This window comes from Physeter macrocephalus, chromosome 16 (assembly GCF_002837175.3).
Source record: "Physeter macrocephalus isolate SW-GA chromosome 16, ASM283717v5, whole genome shotgun sequence".
NCBI classification, from domain to species: domain Eukaryota; kingdom Metazoa; phylum Chordata; class Mammalia; order Artiodactyla; family Physeteridae; genus Physeter; species Physeter macrocephalus.
The window spans coordinates 72,887,555-72,910,998 of NC_041229.1; the positions used below are offsets into that span (position 1 = coordinate 72,887,555).

The window sequence follows — 23,444 nt, forward strand, 5'->3', positions numbered from 1 at the left end:
TCTTCAATTTGTTAATGTGGTGTATCACATTGATTGATTTGCAGATATTGAAAAATCCTTGCATCCCTGGGATAAGTTCCATTTGATCATGGTGTATGGTCCTTTTAATGTATTGTTGGATTCGATTTGCTAATATTTTGTTGAGGATTTTTGCATCTATGTTCATCAGTGACTTTGGCCTGTAATTTTCTTTTTTTGTGATATCTTTGCCTGGTTTTGGTACCAGGGTGATGGCAGCCTCATAGAATGAGTTCAGAAGTGTTCCTTCCTCTGCAATTTTTTGGAATAGTTTAAGAAGGATGGGTGTTAACTCTTCTCTAAATGTTTGGTAGAATTTACCTGTGAAGCCTCTGATCCTGGACTTCTGTTTGTTGGGAGTTTTTAAATTACTGATTCAATTTCAGTACTGGTAATTGGTCCATTCATATTTTCTATTTCTTCCTGGTTCAGTCTTGGGAGATTGTACGTTTCTAAGAATTTGTCCATTTCTTCTAGGTTGTCCATTTTATTGGTGTATAGTTGTTTGTAGAGTCTCTTTTGATCCTTTGTAGTTCTGTGATGTTAGTTGTAACTTCTTTTTCATTTCTGATTTTATTGATTTGGGCCCTTTCCCCTTTTTTCTTAATGAGTCTGGCTAAAGGTTTATCAATTTTGTTTATCTTTTTTTAAAAATTTTGTTTATCTTTTCAAAGAACCAGCTTTTAGTTTCATTGATCTTTTCTATTTTTTTTAGTCTCTATTTCATTTATTTCTGCTCTGATCTTTTTGATTTCTTTCCTTCTACTAACTTTGAGTTTTGCTTGTTCTTCTTTCTTTAGTTGCATTTGGTGTAAAGTTAGATTATTTGAGATTTTTTTTTTCCTGAGGTAAGTTTTTTTTTTTTGTCTTTCTTCCCAACCAAAAGCATTTTGACCAATATATAGTGCTTTAAATTTTAAAAAAATTTTATGTTGGAGTATAGTTGATTTAACAATGTTGTGTTAGTTTCAGGTGTACAGCAAAGTAATTCAGTTATACATATACACATATCTATTATTTTTCAAATTCTTTTCCCATTTAGGTTATTACAGAATATTGAGCAGAGTTCCCTGTGCTATACAGTATGTCCTTGTTTGTTATCTATTTTAAATATAGTAGTGTGTGTATGTCAATCCCAAACTCCCAACTTATACCTCCCCCCACCTTTCTCCTTTGGTAACCATAAGTTTGTTTTCTAAGTCTATGAGTCTGTTTCTGTTGTGTAAATAAATTCATTTGCATCATTTTTTTTAAGATTCTGCATATAAGCGATATATATGATATTTGTCTTTCTCTGTCTGACTTATTTCACTTAGTATGATAATCTCCAGGTCCATCCATGTTGCTGCAAATGGCATTATTTCATTTTTTTAATGGCTGAGTAATATTCCATTGTATATATGTACCACATGTTTATCGATTCATCTGTCGATGGACATTTAGGTTGTTTCCATGTCTTGGCTATCATAAACAGTGCTGCAATGAACTTTGGGGTGCATGTATCCTTTCGAATCATGGTTTTCTCCAGATATATGCCCGGGAGTGGGATTGCTAGATCATATGGTAGCTCTATTTTTAGTTTTTTAAGGAACGTCCATACTGTTCTCCATAGTGGGTGTACCAATTTACATTCCCACCAATAGTGTGGCCGTGTTCCCTCTTCTCCACACCCTTTCCAGCATTTATTGTTTGTAGACTTTTTGATGATGGCCATTTTGACTGGTGTGAGGTGATACACTCCTGAGGTAAGTTTGTATCATTATAGACTTCCCTCTTAGAACTGCTTTTGCTGCATCCCATAGGTTTTGGACCATCTTGTTTTTTGTTTTCATTTGTCTCTAGATATTTATTTCCTCTTTGATTTCTTCAGTGATCCATTCGTTGTTTAATAGCATGGTGTTTAGCCTCCAAATGTTTGTGTTTTTTGCATTTTTTATTTGTAGTTGATTTCTAATCTCATAGTGCTGTGGTCGGAAAAGATGCTTGATATAATGTCAGTTTTCTTAAATTTACTGAGTCCTGTTCTGTGGCCTAGGATGTGATCTATCCTGGAGAATGTTCCATGTGCACTTGAAAAGAATGTGTATTCTGCTGCTTTTGGATAGAATGCTTTCTATAGATCATTTGGTCTAATGTGTGATTTAAGGTCTACTTTTCCTATTGATTTTCTGTCTAGATGATCTGTCCATTGATGTAAGTGAGGTGTTAAAGTCCCCTACTATTATTGTGTCATTGTTGATTTTTCCTTTTATGTCTGTTAATATTTGCCTTATACTTTGATGTGGTCCTATGTTGGGTCCATATATATTTACAATTGTTATATCTTCTTCATGGATTGATCCCTTGAGCATTATGTAGTGTCCTTCTTTGTGTCTTATAACAGTCTTTATTTTACAGTCTATTTTGGCTGATACAAGCATTGCTACTCCAGCTTTCTTTTGATTTCCATTTGTGTGGAATACCTTTTTCCATTCCCTCCCTTTCAGTCTTTATGTGTCTCTAGATCTGAAGTGAGTCTCTTGCAGGCAGCATGTATACATGGCTTGTTTTTGTATCCATTAAGCCAGTCTGTATCTTTTGGTTGGAGCATTTAGTCCACTTACATTTAAGGTAATTATCGATATCTATGTCCTTATTGCCATTTTGTTAATTGTTCGGATTTGTTTTTATAGGTCTTTTTCCCCCTTTCATCTTTTCTTCTCTTCTCTTGTGATTTGATGACTATCTTTAGTGTTATGTTTGGATTCTTTTTCCTTTTTTGTGTGTATATCTATTGTAGATTTTTGGTTTGTGGTTACCATGAGGTTTTTGTATAGCAGTCTATGTATGTATGTTATATATATATGTGTGTGTGTGTAATATACATATTGGGTTGGCCAACCCAATAAAATATATATACTACTATATATATATATACACACATACATGAAATCTCATCATGATACAGTAATCTTTTCAAAGGGGAGCCATTTCCCAGGACCTAGCATTTACACCCCCAGGGCCTAGTCTGAGCCTGCGCGTCCAGAGCCTGTGCTCCGCAACGGGAGAGGCCACAGCAGTGAGAGGCCCGCATACCGCAAAAAAAAAAAAAAAAAAAAAATCCTGCATTTGTATTCTCCTTCCCTCATGATTACTGTTTTCGGTATCATATTTTACTTATAATTGTTCTGTGTATACCTTAACTGCTTATTGTGGTTACAGATGATTTTACTGCTTTTGTCTTTTAACCTCCCTACTAACTTTGTGTGTAGATGATTTCCTGCCTTTACTGTATGTTTGCCTACTGGTGAACTTACTCATTTTGTAATTTTCTTGTTTCTAGTTATGACCTTTTCTTCCTTGCCTAGAGAGGTTCCTTTAACATTTGTTGTAAAGCTGGTTTGGTGGTGCCGAATTCTTCTAGTTTTTGCTCGTCTGTGAAGGTTTTGATTTCTCCATCAAATCTGATTGCGAACCTTGTTGGGTAGAGCATTATTGGTTGTAGGTTTTTCCCTTTTATCACTTTAAATATATGGTGCAACCCCCTTCTGGCCTGCAGAGTTTCTGCTGAAAAATCAGCTGATAGCCTTATGGGAGTTCCATTGTATGTTATCTGTTGCTTTTCCCTTGCTGCTTTTAGTATCCTCTCTTTACCTTTAATTTTTGTCATTTTGATTACAATGTATCTTGTTCTGTTCCTCTTTAGGTTAAGCCTGAATGAGACTCTGTGCTTTCTGGACTTGGGGGACTGTTTCCTTTCCCAGGTTAGGGAGGTTTTCAGCTATTATCTCTTTCAATATTTTCTCAGGCCGCTTTTTTCTCTTTTCTCCTTCTGGGACCCCTATAATGTGAATATTAGTGCACTTGATGTTGTCCCAGATGTCTCTTTTTTTTTTTTTTTTTTGTGGTATGCGGGCCTTCCTCTGTTGTGGCCTCTCCCGTTGCGGAGCACAGGCTCCGGATGCGCAGGCTCAGCGGCCATGGCTCACGGGCCCAGCCGCTCTGCGGCATGTGGGATCTTCCCATACCGGGGCACGAACCCGGTTCCCCTGCATCGGCAGGCGGACGCGCAACCACTGCGCCACCAGGGAAGCCCCCAGATGTCTCTTAAACTGTCCTCATTTCTTTTTACTCTTTTTGCTTTTTTCTGTTCAGCAGCAATGATTTCCACTACTCATCCTTCCAGCTCACTCATCCATTCTTCTGTATCGTTTAGTCTACTATTGATTCCTTCTAGTTTGTTTTTCATTTCAGTTATTGTATTCTTCATCTCTGTTTGCTTGTTCTTTATATTTTCTAACTTTTTGTTAAAAACTTATAACTTGTCACTCTGTGCATCCATTCTCCTGCAGGCCAGAAAGGAGTGGCACCATATATTTAAAGTGATGAAAGGGAAAAACCTACAACCAATAATACTCATCATCACTCTGAACTCTGTCTTAGGTAGATTGCTTATCCCCACTTCACTTATTTCTTCTTCTGTGGTTTTATCTTGTTCCTTCGTCTGGAACATATTCCTCTGCTGCTTCATTTTGTCTAAGTTGCTATTTGTGTTTTTATGTATGTGGTAGGTTAGTTACATTTCTTGACCTTGGAGAAGTGGCCTCCTGTAGGAGGCGTCCTATGCATCCCAGCAGTGTACTGCCTCTTGTCACCCAAGCTACATGCTCTATGGTTTTCCCCTAAGAGGGCTGTAGGTGTCCTTCTGTTGTGGTGGGCTGACTATATGGGCAGTCTGGTAAGCTTGGTTGGCTTCTAGTCTGGTTGGTTGCCAGGCCGTGCCTCGTGTGGATGCTGCTGTCTACTGTTTACTGGTGCCTGGTGTTGAGGCGGCTAGTTGCTGGATCCTAGGTGGCCCCAGGGCTAATGCTGCCTCACTGGTGGGAGGAGTCAGAGTCGTGAAGACTCTGGCCCTGCTGCCCACCCACTGGCAGATGAAGCCAGGTGCTGGGGTTAGTGCCAGGCTACTGGCAGGCAGAGCTGGTTCCTGGAGTCTGGCTGCTGGACCCAGGGATCCCAGAGCTTGTTTCAGATCGTTGATGTTAGGGGACCAGTTCCTAACACAGATGGGTATAGGGTCCAGGGTATCCCAAAGGTTTCATTTGTCTGCTAGTGGGCAGGGCCAGGGCCCAGCTGGCCCAAGGGTAGGGTCTGGCCTACTGTGAGCAGACTCTGTCCATAGGCTGCTGGATTGTAGTTTTCTTGTGTCTGGTGCCTGCCCACTGGTGGGTGGAGTTGGGTCTTGGCCCTCTGGTGGGCAAGGCCGTGCTTAGGGGCATGTCTAGAGGCAGCTGTGGGCTGTGGAAGTCTTTTGGCAGCGTGTCTGTTGATGGGTGGGGCTGTGTCCCAGCCCAATTAGTTGTTTGGCCTGAGGCGTTCCGGCACTGGTGCCTACAGGCTGTTTGGTGGGGCCAGTCTTGGTGCTAATGAGCCAAGATATCAGCCACCAGCAGCAATGTTCATGCAGTTGAATGTTCCTAAAAATGTTTGACACCAGTGTCTATGTCCCCAGGGTGAGCCACAGCCTTCCCCCCCAACTCGCCCCCTGCCTCTCCAGGAGACTCTCCAAGACCAGCAGGTAGGTCTGGCCCAGGCACCTATCAAATTACTGCTTTTGCCCTATGTCCACGTGCATGTAAGATTTTGTGTTCACCCTTTAAGAGTGAAGTCTCTATTTCTCCCAGTCCTGTGGGGCTCCTGCAATTAAGCCAAATGCTCTGAGGGCTTGTCTTCCCAGTGCTGGACCCCCCAGGCTGGGGAACCTGACTTAGGGCTCAGAACTCTCACTCCTGTGGGAGAACATCTGCAGTATAATTATTCTCCAGTTTGTGGGTCACCCACCTGGCGGGTATGGGATTAGATTACATCGTGAGTCTCCCCTTCCTACCCATCTCGTTGTGGTTCCTTCTTTATGTCTTTAGCTGTAGAAGATCTTTTTCGGGTAGGTTGCAGTCTTTTTCAGTGATGGTTGTGATTTTGGTGTGCTTGTGAGAGGAGGTGAGCTCAGGGTCTCTCTACTTTGCCATCTTGGCCGCTCTTCACCATGTACTTTTTATTCATGGCACTGAACACAGGTTGCAGCTCTAATTTTTTTTTTTTTTTTTTTTTTTTTTTTTGTGGTATGCGGGCCTCCCTCTGCTGCGGCCTCTCTCCTTGTGGAGCACAGGCTCCGGACGCGCAGGCCCAGCGGCCATGGCTCACGGGCCCAGCCGCTCCGTGGCATGTGGGATCCTCCCAGACCAGGGCGCGAACCCGGTTCCCCTGCATCGGCAGGCGGACGCGCAACCACTGCGCCACCAGGGAAGCCCTCTAATTTTTAAGTGTATGTCTTTTGGGGTTTTTTTTATCTCCCTTGTTAAAGTCAGTGCGCAATAACACCTAGATCTGCCTGGGTTTTTTTGGTTGTTGTTGTTCACTATTGTATCCTCAGCATCTAGCACATGTCCCTGAGAGACCACCTGTTATAATGCCCCCGTTTAACACAGGACGGAGCCGAGGCTTAAAGAGTCAAAGGATTTCCCTGAGATGACATCGTGAATAGCAGGTCCAATACCAGTTCTGGGCACCTCGAGCCCTGCCTGAGGCTTTTCCACTGTTCTTCACCACAGCATTTATTATGGAAGGAGCCCCCAGGAAAAAATCTTCATGTGAGCTCAGAATGTGAGATTCAGAGGTGTAGAAACTGCTAGTGGCTCCAAATATCCGTTTCTTCTTCTCTCACATAATAATTCCCAGAGTTTTAGACCAGAAAAAGGATCCTTATCCCAGCCTCCCTTAATGCTGTATGGCAGCATGTGTTTAGGCACTGACCAATGGGAGGTGAGCAGAAGTGATGGAACCAACTCCTGGGTTGTGCGTTTCCTCCTCCTCTTCTCCTCTGGATGGACTGCTGATGTGTCCAGGAGGTACGCAGGACCTCAAGGACAAAATCACCTCTCTACACCTCTCTACCTCTAGCAGCAATTTAAAAGAGCCTTGGTGTCTAAGGCCTTGGAGGCACCAGCCCAGTCCTAGTAACTTCTCTCTTAAGTCAATCTTATAATGAATTTCTTTCTAGAGAAGCTCAAATCACAAACTGAAAATACTTATAAGTCCCTGTGTACTCCTTCTAAGGTGTCTAAGGCCTTGGAGGCACCAGCCCAGTCCTAGTAACTTCTCTCCTAAGTCAATCTTATAATGAATTTCTTTCTAGAGAAGCTCAAATCACAAACTGAAAATACTTATAAGTCCCTGTGTACTCCTTCCTCTTTAAAAAATATCTGCATTCCATTCTCAAGGCATTTATGATGATAGTGAGAGATTATTCCAAAGAAGTGACACAGATAGAGGTGCAAACAAACAGTCAAAGAAACAAACTGGGGAGATACAATGAGAGATTCATCCAATCACAATGAGATAGAGAAAGTCCCAGGAAATACCAACTATGATGAGGCTGTAAGACGAGGTGGATTTTCTCCATTTGCCATCAAATCTCATTTCCATCTTCTGTTTCCTTCTCTATATCCTGGGAGATCTCTCTGTGTCTCACGATGGCCTCCCTTTCCCTCTGGCTCCTGGTTGCTTTCAGTGGAAGGGAGACACTAACAGTGATTGGAAGGCAGGAGGAGAGCGATTTGGGGATTTTTTTAGCTTCCTGGCTTTCTCCTGCCAGGCTGTGATGATGTGACTCTACATACAGGCATGTAGCCCCTGTCTGGTGGCCCTTTCCTACAGCCACAGTGACAACTACAGCTACAGCCCAGAACCCTCCCTGAGTTCTAGTAACTTCTCCTTCCCTTGTCTTTCAAGCCTAGTGATGCTACGGCTCCCTTCTGTTACTTTCCTCAGTGGGGAGAGGTCATCAACCCATGTAACCTTCCCTAATCTGCTCATATTAGTAAATGGTCCCTTAATTAAACTCTTTTTAATCATTACATATTCGGCCATCTGTTTTCTGCTGGGAGCCCGAGAGATACAGAAAGGAAAAGAACATTTGAAAAGGAAGTAAAACAGATGACTGGGTTATTCACATCACTTTAGCTTTGGGATGCATGCATGTGCCCTATCTTGCTCCCTGAATTAAGGACAGCAGGAGATTTCTCACTATGATAGCACATTTGAATGATTGAGAAGGAGGGGAGAGTGGGGATAAAGTCTAATAACCAGTGTTGGTTCATCAATTCAGATCTTCATGGCTGAGGCTGACAGCACCCAGAGTTGCCAGGAGGGAGCTTCCTGTCTCCTGCCTTTTCCTGTTGCAGCCCCTGTGGCTTCCTGAATTCTCCACCCACAGGTGGAGTTATGTGAATGGGTACTAAGAGGAAAAACCCAACTGGCTTTGGAAATAAATATTTGATAAATGTACCTTTCCTCCATTCTTGTTGCTGGAGGTGACATGCTGACCCATGATGTAGGGAAAAGTCTCATGGGATTGACAATCTCTAGAGGATGCTTCTCTGCCTTGGAGAGGTGCCAGCAGGAGCAGGGGTGAAGCCTGGTGCCTGAGTGAGACTTATCCAGATGCTGCACAGTCCCTGTGATTTCCTGTAGAGAGACCTGCTGGCAGATGAGAGTGTGGAGTTCTCTGAGTCATGATCCCTCATGAGATGTTTCTCAACATTTGGTCCAACTCTTCTCCTATCTCTCAGCCTTTGCCCATCCCCACTGCATTCTGTGCTGGTCCCTGCAAGGGATTGTTGTTGTGGAGCCTTTTGCTGTCCAACTGTGTGTTTGGACAGCAATGCCAAGAATAAAGCACACCCTCCTTACTTGTCAATCAAGGTTCTCCATGGCCTGTCCCACCCTTTCTCTTTATCATAGTAGTAATGCATACAGGTTTACAATTTCTTGCCAGTTTCCATTAAATGGTAAAAGTAAAAGTCTTCCTGAATCCTATTCTCCAGAAGAAACAACTTGTTTCCATTTTTTTTTCTAAATTCTATCAGTAATGGTTATAGATTTGAATAGTAAACTTATATTTCTAATTTTTAATTTATCAGTATTAACAACAGAATCAATTCAGTCCCCCTGTAAGATATGATTCCCCACATAAGATTCTCCATATAAGAATTTAGAATATGGCTGAGATATTTGGAATTATCAGGCTGGGAATTTAAAATAACTGTGATTAATAGGCTAGGTATTCAACTCATTTTGGGGACAGAGAAAGTATTCTGTATGATACTGTAATGGTAGATGCATGATATTCTGCATTTGTCAAAACCATTGAACTTTACAACACAAAGATTGAACCCTAATGTAAAGTATGGAATTCAGCTTATAATAATGTGTCAATATTCGTTCATCAATTTCAATAGATGTGCCACATTAATGGAAAATGTTAGTAACAGGAAAAACTGTGTAGTGGAGTGGGGATGCGGAGAGGGAGTATATGGGAGCCCCCTGTATTTTCTGCAAAATTTTTCTATAAATCTAAAAGTGCTTTAAAATATAAAATCTATTAAAAATGAATAGGCAAACCACCAACTAGATGAACATTTATCATACACATAACTCACAAAGGACTCATATTTAGCACATAAAAACTCCTACAGGGCTTCCCTGGTGGCGCAGTGGTTGAGAGTCCGCCTGCCGATGCAGGGGACACGGGTTCGTTCCCCGGTCCGGGAAGATCCCACATGCCGCGGAGCAGCTGGGCCCGTGAGCCGTGGCCGCTGAGCCTGCGCGCCCGGAGCCTGTGCTCCGCAACGGGAGAGGCCACAACAGTGAGAGGCCCGGTACCGCAAAAAAAACCCAAAAAACAAAAAAACTCCTACAAATAAAAAATGAAAAAGGGAAAGAATGAAAACGGGCAAAAGGTAAACAGACACTTCAAAGAAAAACAAGTAGCCAATAAGCATATGAAAACATGCTCAATTTCATAAGTCATTTGGGAAATGCAAATTAAAATATGAGATACCACTTCACACTAATGAGCCTGATGTGGTATCTCAATTTTTCGCACTAAAATTCAAAAGACTGGCAGTTTCATACATCACTGGTGCGAATGGGAAATAGCGCAACCACTTTAGAAGAGAGTTTGACAATTTCTCATAGAGTTAAGCATACATCTCCCTGTGATCCAGGAATTTCAGTTCAGGTTATTTATCCAAGAGAAATGAAAACCTGTGTCCCCAAAAGACTTGAATAAGGATGTTCACAGCAGCTTTATTCACAATAGCTAAAAGTGGAATACTATACATATATCCATCAATATGAAAATAAACTATAGACACCCATCCAATGAAATAGTACTCAGCTTTATAAAGGGGATGAACTACTGGTATATGCAATGCAATGTTATAAGTAAATCCCCCAAATATTATGCTGAGTGAAAGAAGGGAGGAACAAAAAAGTACATTGTATGAGTCTAAATATTTGAAGTCAAAGTTCAGGCAAAATTAATCTTTGGTGACAGAGTAGAAATGATAGTTGCCTCTGGGGCAGGAGGAATGACTCAGAGGGACATGAGGGACTTTTCAGAGGTAACGAAAATGTGTTATGTTTGGACTGGAGCTTTAGTCATATGGGTGTGTATTTATTTATTTTTTAAAATTTTCATTGGAGTATAGTTGATTTACAGTGTTGTGTTAGTTTCTGCTGTACAGCAAAGTGAATCAGTTGTACATATACATATATCCACTCTTTTAGATTCTTTTCTCATATAGGTCATTACAGAGTATCGAGTAGAGGTCCCTGTGCTGTACAGTAGGTCCTTATTAGTTATCTATTCTATATATATTGTAGCGTGTATATGTCAATCACATGGGTGTGTATTTATCGCCAAAACTCATTGAACTATACGCTAATGATCTGTGCGATCACTCTCTCTTAACCGTACTTCAATTAAAAAAATTTAAAAATTATTTAAAAATGCAACATTTAAACTTAATATATTATTTTTATAGAACAGGTAACAAAAAATATTTTTATGCCATTAGATTACTAAAATCAATGTTGTGAGCTTTTTGAAATAAAAGGTAAATCTGACATGCATCCTGTCCTCGGAGAACAGAGTCTAGTAAGACCCACTGGAAACCTGCATGAAGGATTAGTGAGCCCCAGGGAGGGAGAATCAGGGTAAAGGCGAAGGGACGGGAATGAGAAGGGGCGCACATGGGATTCTACTGGAGAGCATGTGGAAGGAAACCACAGGAAGACGACCCACCTCAAACCTTAAATACGCTTTGATGTTGATTTATCTGGTTATAAAACTTAATTTCATGCTTGCAAAAGTTGAAAATGGTGAAGGCAACAAACTTCAAGATAGTGACTCAAATCTGGTAAATGGAGATTTAGCACACACTGGACTTAAAAATTCATCATTTATTAAGTCATTTATTCAAGCTAGGGAGTCATTCCGACGCTTTCCAAAATCAAAGACTACTCTTTGGGGCTAGATTGAACTTTAATTCTTTTAATTGTATCAAAACAGATTGTAAGAAAGTGACCACAGAAACTTGTCAAAAATGTAATGTTTAATCCCTACCAAGTGTAGTGACCAAAGAAATTTAAGACCTTTCTTGCACTGCTTTCAACTTCTGCTGAAGGTGGGTTTCTTCAACAGTGGAAACAGTCTTGGGCCCCAGAGTTGGCGAAGCTCCCATGGGGATGGGGTGAAGGCCCCTGGGTAAGAGTCCTTAAGACACTGCACTCAGTGTTTGTATAACAGGCACTGTCTCCCTTAATCCTCACTACCCAAATGAGGATTTTTTTTTTTAAACCGTTTTAAGATCAGGGGTCCAGAGGCTGAGAGAAGTTAAGAAACCCTCCCAAACTGATAGGGAGGAAATTGGCTCTCAAAGCCACATTTGTCTGACTGAGGCAGAGACTCTGAATCAGGACACCAGACTGCTTCCTGATGCCTTCAGGGTTTCCTGAGGAAGGGTGCCTTTTTTTTTTTTTTTTTTTTTTTTTTTTGCAGTACGTGGGCCTCTCGCTGTTGTGGCCTCTCCCGTTGCAGAGCACAGGCTCCGGATGCGCAGGCTCAGCGGCCATGGCTCACGGGCCCAGCCGCTCCGCGGCGTGTGGGATCTTCCCGGACCGGGGCTCGAACCCGTGTCCCCTGCATCGGCAGGCGGACTCTCAACCACTGCACCACCAGGGAAGCCCAGGAAGGGTGCCTTTGCTTCCATCCACTTCTGATAGGTCCTCCAGAGCCTTCTGGAGAGCCACCTTGAGGTCTGCCGTCCTCGCCTCTTTGGCTGCCTCTGCCTAAAGGAGCCAACAAAGTAGTAAATGATGACGCTGGTGCAGCTGGACAGGCCCAAGGCCACCAGCCAGTGATGACAGGGGAACGCAAACAAATCATCCTGAATCCAGATTAAGAAGAACCAGTGGATGCCGGAGGGCAGGCCACAGAGGAGAAAGACCAGAACTGTGGGCACAGTGGCCACACACAGCCTGGTCAGCTGCATCTGCTGGGACCTACAGGGGATCCTGACCAGCTGGGCAAGGCTGTGCCCAGCCAGGAGCACAGACAAGAATGTCAGCCACCCAGCAGTGATGAAACCAAACACCCGACACTAAATGTGGTTAAAGTCCATTAACAGGAAGCCACAGTACTTCCCTTCCAGGGTGCTCAGCAGCAGGGCCCAGAGCAGGGCACACATGATAGCTGATAAGTGTTTGGGGCGGTGGCAGCGGTACCAGATGGGACACAGGTCAGACAGGCAATGCTCGGTGCTAATGGCGCTGAGAAAGCTCAGGCCCGTGAGGTAGGCAAAGGTCAGCACAGTGGTGAAAAAACTGGGGATGGGGCTGGAGCTGGAGTGGCAGGAGGTGATGAGCTTCTCCAGGGAACCTATAACGTGGCAGCAGAGGAAGACGAAGTCGGCTCCCCCCAGGTTGAGGATGTAGATGGAGAAGGCATTCCTGTGCAGGTGGAAGCCCAGGAGCCACAGCACAACTGCGTTTCCTGCCAGTCCTTCCAAGGCAATGATGATCATCGGCAAGACCAGGGTCAGGGTCACCGCACTTAAAGTTTGAGGAAGGTCCTGGTCACTTCGATTCATTGGTGTGAGTTCCGTCTCCCAGGCTGGGGTGGTTGGATCCAAGTCCAGAAACCCTCCACTGGTGCTCCTGGGAACACAAACAAGACGCGAACACCTGCTGTGTGATCACCGATCCTCACGGCCACCCTACGAGGTGGGAATTACCGTCCCTGTGTTACAGAGGAGGGAATTGGAGCCTTGAAGAGATTAAGATACTTACCACAATCCACACAGCCCTGGAGACCTGGAACCTGGGTTCAAACGCAGTTCTCTCTGACTCAAATGCCTGGGCTCTCTCTACTGCAACCCGGACTCTCTACTGACGTGGGAATGTCACCTCCACTCAACCTCCCAGGCATGTCATGTCTGCAGGAGTAGAAAAATCTGGACAGGTTATGTGGGGGTGACAATAGGACTCTGAGCTCAGCATTCCTTCTGCCTGGGACAGAGATTACCTTTTAGGGCCAGGAGACAGAAACCCCAGGCATGATGTGCAGGCCATCTTAGTGACTGACAGGAGTGCACCCACCAGGGAGAAAGGAGATCATGATTTAAGGTCATGAAGGTTATGTGACCTTTTGCTATGACACGTGTGAGTGAGTCAGGAGGCCTCTTGAGCTAGAAATGGCCCAGTGTGTGAGCTTTGTGAGGACAGACAGTACTTTTCTCCACGCGTTGGTGTGTCCCCAGTGCCCAGCTCTGTGTGGCGGACACAGTTTAAGTCACTCTTATAATGGATTTCTTTCTAGAGAAGACCAAATCACAAACTGAAAATACTTATAAATACCTGTGTACCCCCATCTTAAAAAAACAACGATTACATTCCATTCTCAAGGCATTTCTGATGATAGTGAGAGATTATTCCAAAGAAGTGACACCAGATAGAGGTGCAAACCAACAAACAGTTAAAGAAACAAACTGAGGAGATACAGTGAGATACTGACCCAGTCCCAGGAAGTAGCGTCTGTGAGGAGGCTATAAGAAGAGATAGGTTTTCTCTATTTGCCATCAAGTCTCATTTCCATCTTCTGTACCCTTCTCTGCGTCACGCGAGGAGATGTCTCTGTGCCTAATTGATGACCTCCCTCTCCCTCTGGCTCCAGTTTGCTTCCAGAGGAAGGGAGACACTGACAGGAAGCTGGAGGGCAGGAAGAGAGTGATTTGGGTTTTTTAACTCCCTGGCTGTCTCCCTGCCAGGCTGTGAGTTGGCAGCGGCAGTGTTAGTCTACCTCAAGACATAGCCCCTGCCTGATGGCCCTTTCCTACAGCCAGAGTGACAACTGCAGCTACAGCCAGAGCCCTCCCTGGGTTCTGGTAACTACTCCTTCCTTTTCCCCTTTAGGCCCAGCAATGGTAACAGTGCCCTATGAAGACTTGTCTTGGGGGGCTTCAGCATCCCTTATAGATTCCCCTTAGCTGTGCCCACACCTTTGTAACCAGTCCCTCATTAAACTCTCCTCAATTACCCATTATATTGTGCTCTGTATTTTCTGCTGGGACAATGCCAGATATAAGGATACAAAACACAAAACAAACAAAACAAAACAAAAAACAATGAACAGCAAGCAAATCTGTGAAACCTGACCTGGAGATGAGTGAGACAAGAAACCTCATGAGATGTTTCTCATTTGCCCTGACTCCAGTCACTTATCTCAGCCTCTCTACCCATCCTACCCCATCCGGTCCCCTTCCCTGTGAGGAATGGCTGTCCCAAAGCCTTTTGCTGCCCCCTGTGAGCCTGTGCAGGAAGCTGACCCAACAAGCAACGTGAGCTTCCATAGCTAAAGAATAGTTTGCTTGGCATACAAGGCCCTGCGTGGCCTGGCTCACTTGATCTTTTAAAATTTAATCACAGAAGTAATGAGTGCACATTCATTTTATTTCAAATGACACCAAGGTGTATAAAATGAAATGTAAAGGATCTCCAAATCTCATTCCCCAATAGCAACCAATGTCCAGTTTCCATTCTTAATGCTTACAGAAGTCAATATTGTAGCTTTACGTAATAAAAAAACTACATTTATATTTTTGATTTATCAATATCAACAACAGGGTATATTGAGTTCCCTTCTGAAAGATAAGGAATTTAGCATACCACATGCACTCTCTGTCACCTTTCTCCCTCTACATCATGATATTTGTTAGCTAGATTATTTTTAGATTGTCTAGAGCCAACCAGTATTTTCAGTCTTAGCTCCTATGACTTCCTTTCATGTGCCCATGCTACCACCAAATTGAGTTACTTGTTTCCTTTGAGAACTTAACTATGAAGCGTTTAAAGCAATCAGAAAAGTGTATTCACTCATGTGCTCCTTTACCCAACACTATTGCGTGCCTATGCTGTGCCAGGCTCTGTTCCAGGCAGTGAAGATGTGATGATGACAACACCCAAGACTATGCCCCTTACGTTCCACAGGAGCTGGTGAGCTCACCCTGGGAGTGAGCGTTCGAGAAGAGGTTTGAGACTCAACATTAGGGCCTCCAACCTCCAGAGACTTGGAAGAAGAGGAGGACTCAGCCAACAGAGTAGTGAAAAGCAGCTACTGAAGGAGTAAGCTAGGAGAGCATCCTAGAGACAGAAGGGAAAAACTAGTTCTAGAAGATGGGAGTGAGCAATAGCATCAATCCTACTCAAGAGACTGAGTGAGATGAAGACCAAGAATTGACCTTGGTGGCTTCCCTGGTGGCGCAGTGGTTGAGAGTCCGCCTGCCGATGCAGGGGACACGGGTTCGTGCCCCGGTCCGAGAGGATCCCACATGCCGCGGAGCGGCTGGGCCCGTGAGCCATGGCCGCTGAGCCTGTGCATCCGGAGCCTGTGCTCCGCAACGGGAGAGGCCACAGCAGTGAGAGGCCCGCGTTCTGCAAAAAAAAAAAAAAAAAAAAAAAAAAAGAATTGACCTTGGGATGTACAATGGGGAGTCATGGCCGATCTTGACAGGCATGATTCCGGGGGACGGTGAGGCTGGAAAATTGAAGGATGTGGGTTTTGGAGAGAGTGGTGTGATATCAGACCTGGAAAACCCCAGAGAGTCAACATGAGAAGCTACCACAAAGACAGGTAGCTTAGAAAGGTGGCCGGGGACAAAATTACAGAAAGCAACAGATTTCCTATGTATGAAAAAAAGTGAGAAACTATAATAAAATGAAGCTTCACCTGCTTCTGGAGAGAAAAAGAAATCAGTGAGGACTGATCAGCCCTACAAGAAATTAGAACACATTCTAAAGCCTCGGTGAATACAACAGTGAGGTTCTAACATAAAAGCAGGCAGAGAGATTGATGGAGCAGGGCAGAGGGTCTCAGGAATCAAACATAAATGCATATGGAATCCAGTATATGATAAAGAGTCCATTTCAAATGGGAGGAGGTAGAGATAAAATAATAAATTGATAAGAGTCATGGGGCAACTGGGAAGCCGTCTAGAATAAAATACTGTAGGGATCATACCTCATATCTTACACCATGTTAACTTTAAAATGGATTGTGCATTTAAATATAAATAAGAGAAGCAAAAAGAATTAGAAGGAAACATGGGGAAATTCTTTTATAACCCTGGATTGGGGAAGATCTTCCTAACCCTGACACAAAGCTCAGAAGTCATAAATAAAAATATTGAATAAAAATAATTGAAAATTAAAAATAATTTTTCTGCATGGAAAAGGCCACCATAGGCAAGTCAAACAACAAACTGGGAAAAAGTATTTATAATACATATCTTGGACAAAAGTATCTATGTCTATGTCCATATCTATATCTATCTATATCTCCAACACATTACTAAGAGAGAACCCTAACAACCTAATAAGAAAATGACCAACTCAGTTCCTACAAAACCCATGTTTCTTAAACATGAGAAAAAAATGCTGTACTCATGATGAGAAAGGGTAACTGAGACTCTACCAAGATATTTCCATCTTCAGATTTTCAAATATTTAAAAGTTTGATACTGAATGTTCGAGAATGCGTGAGCAAAGTGGCGCTCTCGCGTTATTGGCACTCCCAAGCAAAACTTTGTCCCCAAAAGGAAGCTGCTCATAAGACTCTACCCAAACATATGCTGGTGAGAGATGTGGTGGCAACCCTGAGAGTTTAGTGAACAGTCATTACAATCACCACATTATCAGGAACAGGTCTCTAAACCTTCCCATTTTTTAAAGATTTCTGAAAAAATGGGAGGAGAAGAGGAAGTTCTTTGGTGCTGTCCAGAAGGTCACTGGCTTTACAGTGAATGTTTTTTTTCTGCTCAACTTGTCTGGAAGTTTTATGATTTATCTATTTTCCAGGCAATTACTGTAGCTATTTAACATACTTATGCAAAGGCTAAAGGCAGCTTTAGTGTGATAGCTCTGTAGTCACAACCTTGCACCTGGACACAAGGGTTAACCAGCAGGTTGTATTTCAGCTCCCATTCCCCTCCTTTGCCCTGTACTTAGTTTGGTGTGGTGGACAAATTATACAACTGTCCCCAGAAGCCTGCCCTCCTCATGAATATCACCAAGACCTCAGAAAGCTTTAACCTCTGTCTCCTTCCTCCCAATCAACTGTGCTCCAGTACGTTATTTTGACTCTGTTCTCTTCGCCCCCCTCCCAAGAAGTTAAACATTTATTATAGTTTTAAAGAGTCAGTGTTTGTTCGAATGTATCCCCATAGTCACCAATGTTTTTGCTCACCCTTGCATTTGACATCTCATATCTTCCATTCCTTGAAATACATTCTTCAGAAGTTCCTTTTGTGAGAGTCTATGCGTGGTTAATGCTCTTGTTTTTCTCTGTCTGCAAATGTCATTGTTTCGCCCTCATTTTCTAGAGGGTTTTTCCAGGCTGGCGTTGTAGTGTGACAGTTACTGTCCTCCAGCACATTGAAGATCCACTGTCTTTGGCTGCCAATGTTACTCTTGTGAGACTGGCCATCAGTCAAGTTGCCAATCACTTGCAGTGATCTGCCTTTTTTCTTTCTAAGAGCTTTCATTTTTCTCTGGTGTGGTACACTTTCACCAAAATGTGGCTGGTGGCTTTCTCCTTATATCATGTTTGGGGTTTGTGGTGTTTCCTGGCTTTCTAGATGATTTTCTGCTATTATTTCTTCCAATACTGCATGGTGGTTAAGAACACAAACTCTGGAGCCAGGCTACTTGGCATCTCTATGTGACCTTGGACAAATGTTGTAACTCCTCTATGTTTCAATTTCCTCATCTGTGAAATGGGGATGACATTATGACCTACCTATAGGTATGTTGTGAACATTAGTGAGTTAATTATATAATAGTTTAGAACAGGGACACATGGTAAGTACTATATACTTATTGGCTCCTATGATCATTTTTATTATTATCTCTTTCTAGAAGTTTCATTCAACATATGTTAGTGTTTCTCTTTCTGGTCTCCATATCCCTTAACACCTTTTTCTTATTTTCCATCTCTCTGGCTCCTAGGCAGCTTTCTGGGTAATTTCTACAGATGGATCTTCTAAGTTTCTGGTCTCTTTTCCACTGTGTCTAATCTTCTGTTTAATTCATCCACTGAATTTTAAATTCAATTTTTATATTATTAATTTCTAGAAGTTCTACTTGAGATTTTGTTTTTAAATTTGCTTGGGCAGCTTTTGGCTTGGTCTTGATGCTGGCTCACATTGTCAATTCTCTTTTATGTCTTTAACCCTATTTAAGCATAGCAATATTATAATTCTCCATCTGAAAATTCCAATGCCAAAGTCTATCTATGTCTGATTTTACTGTCTATTGTTTCTTCTATCTTTTCATATGGTGCCTTGTTTCTTTGTGTATTTGTGATTTTAGACTGTCAGCTGCTCACTTTTCTTGGGCTTAATTTGTGGGAATTCCTTGAGGTCTGAATTACAGTTGAGTTCTTCCAGAGAAGATTTGTGGGTTTTTCTTGCTGATTGACTCAGGAAACTTCCCAACATGGCTCTAATCTATCAGGATGTCCCCAGAAACCTCATCTGTCATTTGAAGTTTTAGGGAGACAACAGGGTGTGTGAGTTTGGACCACAGTGTGTCTTGTGGCTACAAATTCTCAAGAGAAAATTTCTCTTCATCTACATCCAAGCTTGGTCAAACAATTTCTTGGTGGTTTTATTTCTCACTAATGAGAAATACACTAAGGTTTAGTCTTTGAGGTCTCAATTTTTCATGGGGCACCCCTGTTAGACTTCCCACTTTGGGGTTGTCCTAAAACTTTATCTTCTACCCTTGCTGGATCATGCAGGGCTTGTAGTAGTCATGCTAGGAAATAGGAGTTTCCTTCTAAGAGCAAAGGGGGTCCATTTAAGGAATTTAAGCAAGGAAGTAACTTGATCAGCTCTGCACTTCAGAAGAGTCTCTCAGGCTGCTGGGAGGAGAATATATAGAATATAGATGAAACTATAAATCTCTCATTAGACCTCTACATGGAAACAACTGCATGAATACTATGATACATGCATACAAAGTATACAACTATTTATGCTGTTTTGTAATATGTAATATATTTCCAGTTCGATAATTATTAATTGTGGAACCTGTTTTGTCATAGTTCCTTATCCTTAAAATGAGATTCTTTCCAGCTGTGATGAATCTAAAATGAAATCCCTGGTACCTGTGGAGGCTTCTTTCCTTCATGTACCCTCCCCTCTCCTTGGATTTGTTTTGTACCAAAGAGAGTGGAGACCTCAGATGGGGATCTCTCTGAGGCCAAACTTGATCCCAGGATGACTCTCATTCATTAGGTCCTTAATGGTTCCTGGAGGCTCCCCTTTTCGTCATTGTGATATACTCACCAATGTAGGCCCCTCTCCATGGCCCCAAATTTTGTGTTATGAATTCTTTCCATTAGAATTGAGAATGCAGGGCAGTGTCATTTAGAAAGTCCCTATAAAGGACAGTTTTGTTGGGGAATATGTGTTGCGGGGAGGGGGTGTGTGTGTGTGTGTGTGTGTGTGTGTGTGTGTGTGTGTAGCTGATTTTACTACATGAGCTTGCACAGATACATATTTTGGAAGGGGGTGGGTGGCTTATCGCTGATCTGGACCTCTTCTCATTCCACTCTGTGCAGTTATCACCAGCCACTGAAAGCCAAGCAGGTGCAATGAAACCAGGAGAGGGGGAGTATCCTGATGATGTCATTTGAACTTGGATCCTACTATGCCTGGAGCCAGGTTCTCTTGCAGACCCCCAGTTATTTGAACCAATAATGTCCCATTTTTTGCCAAAATGAATTTCATTTGGGCCTGTCCTTTGCTCACACAGCCATAAATATGTCCATATCAAAGCATTTATCACACAGTACTTTAAGCATCTGAGGACATGATTTTTCTCCCACTGCACGATGAGCTCTTTGAGAATAACGAACATGTCTTTGAGTCCCAGGGCCTGGGATAGTGCCTGACCCCATGCTCAGCAATTTTTTTTTGAAGTGCATACACTTGTGTCTGCAAGCATGAGTGAATTAGTGATTGAATAGATGACTTGGAGAGGTGAAGGTTGGGAAGTCATTCTGGGCAGAGAACTTTTAAAGCTTCACTGTGAGAAACATCTGCCAATAGAAGAGCAAAACAAAATGAAGGCAAAGAAAATTTGACAGGTTAAAATCCACTTTAAAATGTACCCAACAGTTAAGAAGCCCAGCCCTTGTGGGAAATAGAAGGTACCTGTAGTTGACTTAGATTAGTTTCCCAATGCCTGTACTATTTGGGAAGCAGTGTATTGAGAGAGTGGGGGGAGCAGGCCACAGTGACATAGAGAGTCACAGGGGGGTCCAGGAAAGTGGAAGCAGAATACGCTGGGGTTGGGGGTGGGGACAGAAAGGTCCCCGAGTTGCAGGATCCTTCCTATAAAAACCCCTTTGGAAAATGGGCTTCACCAATCTCTTGTCTCTTCTTCTTCTTCTTCTTCTTTTTTAAGATTGTAGCCTTATTGTATTTTATTTTATTTTATTTTTTTGGCTGTGCAGTGCGGCATGCGGAATGTTAGTTCCCTGCCCAGGGATCGAACCTGTGCCCCCTGTGTTGAGAGCACAGAGTCTTAACCACTGGACCGACAGGGAAGTCCCTCTTGTCTCTTCTTGACCAGGGATGGAAAACTAAGGGTGCGTAATCAGAATGACGGTTGATCTATGGTGGCCCTGCCATGGGGTGCTGGAGGACTGGATCAAAGTTAGTCTGAACTGGTTGGATGGAAGGAGAAACAGTTATATGACTTCAGCAAGGGAAAGAGGAGTTAGGCTGGGGAGAGCTGAGGAGGGCAAGAGGTCAGAGCCTCCCTTGTGAGAGCAGCCACGGTCCTTGAATAGGAAATCACACGGCTTCTCAGACTCTTGGTAACACCAGATAAGGCAGCAACTTCTCCAGGGCTCTCCTAGCCAGAGGACCAGAAGTTTACTACAGAGTCAGGGGCTCCAGGAGGGACCTCCTGCTTCAAGGCAGTTCTGAGCTGACTTTCTGCTGGAGTAGAGGGGAAAGAAGGCTTATTGAATTCTTTTCTTCCCATCCTTTGTCATGTAGGTCAATCTTCTCTTGCTCAGACAAGGGCTCCTCAGAAAGTCAGAGGATCATGGAGGCAGGAGTTCCAGGGCTCCTAGCAGCTGAGTGGTCAGGGAAGCTTGCGGCCAGGTTCATCTGAGTGGGGAGAGCCAGCTCCTCTCTGGTCCTTCATACCGTGTCCTTCCATCTGTCAGCTGTTCAGATCTGCTGTCAGGGAACATGGTCTGGGGGGATTCTGGGCATGAAAAATTGGGGACAACCAATGCTCTAGTTTTGCTCGTTGGAATTTCTTTTTCCTCCAAGCATCACATAAGTTCATTCACAAGTATTTCTTGAATGGCTACTTTGTGCAGGGCACTGTGTTAGGCACTGATTATAAGGAGTGAGTATCACAGACAGAAATCCCAGGGCTTGTTAAAAGTTACATTCTGGACACACGTGTATGCGTAGTCGGAAGGCTTGGTTTAACTGAGTACTACTCTGGCTGATTTTTCCTGTTTGATCTGATCGTATTCAATTCAGTGCTAGCAACCTCTCTGCTGCGAAAGGCATGTGGCCCCTATACCTTGGTGTTCCTTTCTTTCCTGAAGCTCCCCGCATTGTGCTGACCCACACTGGTTTCTTTCACTCCATCAGTTTCTCTCCAAGGCTCACAGATGCCCAGATCTCACAGGTGGAGGGGATATTAGCGACCACACTGCATTTGGGAAAACTGAGAGTCAGGGAGGGCATGTGCCCTGTCAGGGTCAGACACAGAGCAGGGAACAGAACTGTAGGCTCCTCCCTGGTGCTGGCACTGCCCCCTCCCCCTCACCACAAAGCCCTCCCTTTGACTCCTTTGGGTGATCTTGCTGGGGCAGGAACTGCACGGATAATCTCACCTTTTTCAGAAAAGGGGGCACTGTCTGAGGCTGCGACCACCGACCACTGGATGCACTAGGACCGCCCCCGGGTCGGTCAGCAGCCAAACTGCTGCCTTGACTGGCCCTGGTGGCCATGTGACCAAGGAGCCTCTTGCGTCGCTATCAAGGTGGTGACTCTTTGCCCATACCATTGCCCACCGGATGGGTTCTCCCTGTCTGCCTGTCTCTGACTCTGTCTAGGTCTTTTGCTGTCTTTGTCCCCTCTCTGTTTATCTCTGCCCGCCTCTATTTCTGCTTTTCTTCTCTCTGTCCCTGGTTCTGTATGTCACTCCTATCCATGCCCTCATTCCCAGACCTTCACATCACCTTCAGCAGTTTGAGGGGATTATCTCTGCCGGTCCTCATTAGGGCCCCATTCTTCTCATAACAGCTCAGTCTGGGGACCTCGGAGGTGTGTGAGGACCATGGGAAAAGCAGGGGCAGGACTTGGAAGGTCTCTGGAGGGTTTCTGCTGGATCCAGAGCTGGAGTCATAGAGTCAGACACTTCCCTGAAGTTGGTGTCAGCTCCAGGGTGTGCAGGCAGGCCCTATGAGGGAAACTGAGCATACAGGACAAAGGCAGCGGGCATCTGGTCCTTTGGTAGCAAGCATGTGGAGGCAAAGGAAAAGGGAGAGGGCTGGGGAGAGTAGCCCCCAGTAGCCTTGCTGACTCTGGAGGAACGGATGCTTGGAGCTGGGCCTGAGCTACTTGTTGGGACCAGAGGTTTATGAGTAAAGGATGTTAGTAAGTCTGATGTTTGTAAATACCTCTATATACTTTGTGAAGACAGTGACAAGAAGATTCCAGTGCATTTCCACGTGTTTTGTGTTCTAAGGGATGTCCAGCAATGGCTAGAAGGCCCCTGACTGTGGACCCAGCTGCTCCAGCCTGCCTGAGCACCCTGGCCCTACGGGAGTTCTTCTCATGGCTTCTACTCTAACCCTAGGGGAGCTCTATAATGAGGACCCCTTCTGATGGCTTTCCAGGGGTCCTGAGCCTGGATTTCGCTGACTCAGCTCATTGCCTTCTGTGGTCAAGTAGCAGATGGAGTGGGCTTCTCCATCCCTATCCTCTGCTGACAGCCTCCTCCTTTCCTGT

The 23,444-nt window shown here is 43.8% G+C and overlaps 1 protein-coding gene across 1 annotated transcript in view; it reads right to left on the reverse strand.

The window, feature by feature from the left end:
* Window positions 1–19,762, reverse strand: part of MRGPRX2 (MAS related GPR family member X2) — a 25,211-nt gene extending 5,449 nt beyond the window's left edge. The window contains 4 exon segments of the mRNA XM_055091373.1: window positions 11,821–11,866; window positions 12,099–12,155; window positions 12,158–13,056; window positions 19,743–19,762. Coding sequence (XP_054947348.1) covers window positions 11,821–11,866; window positions 12,099–12,155; window positions 12,158–13,056; window positions 19,743–19,762 — 1,022 coding nt within the window.
* Window positions 19,763–23,444: the final 3,682 nt, after the last annotated feature.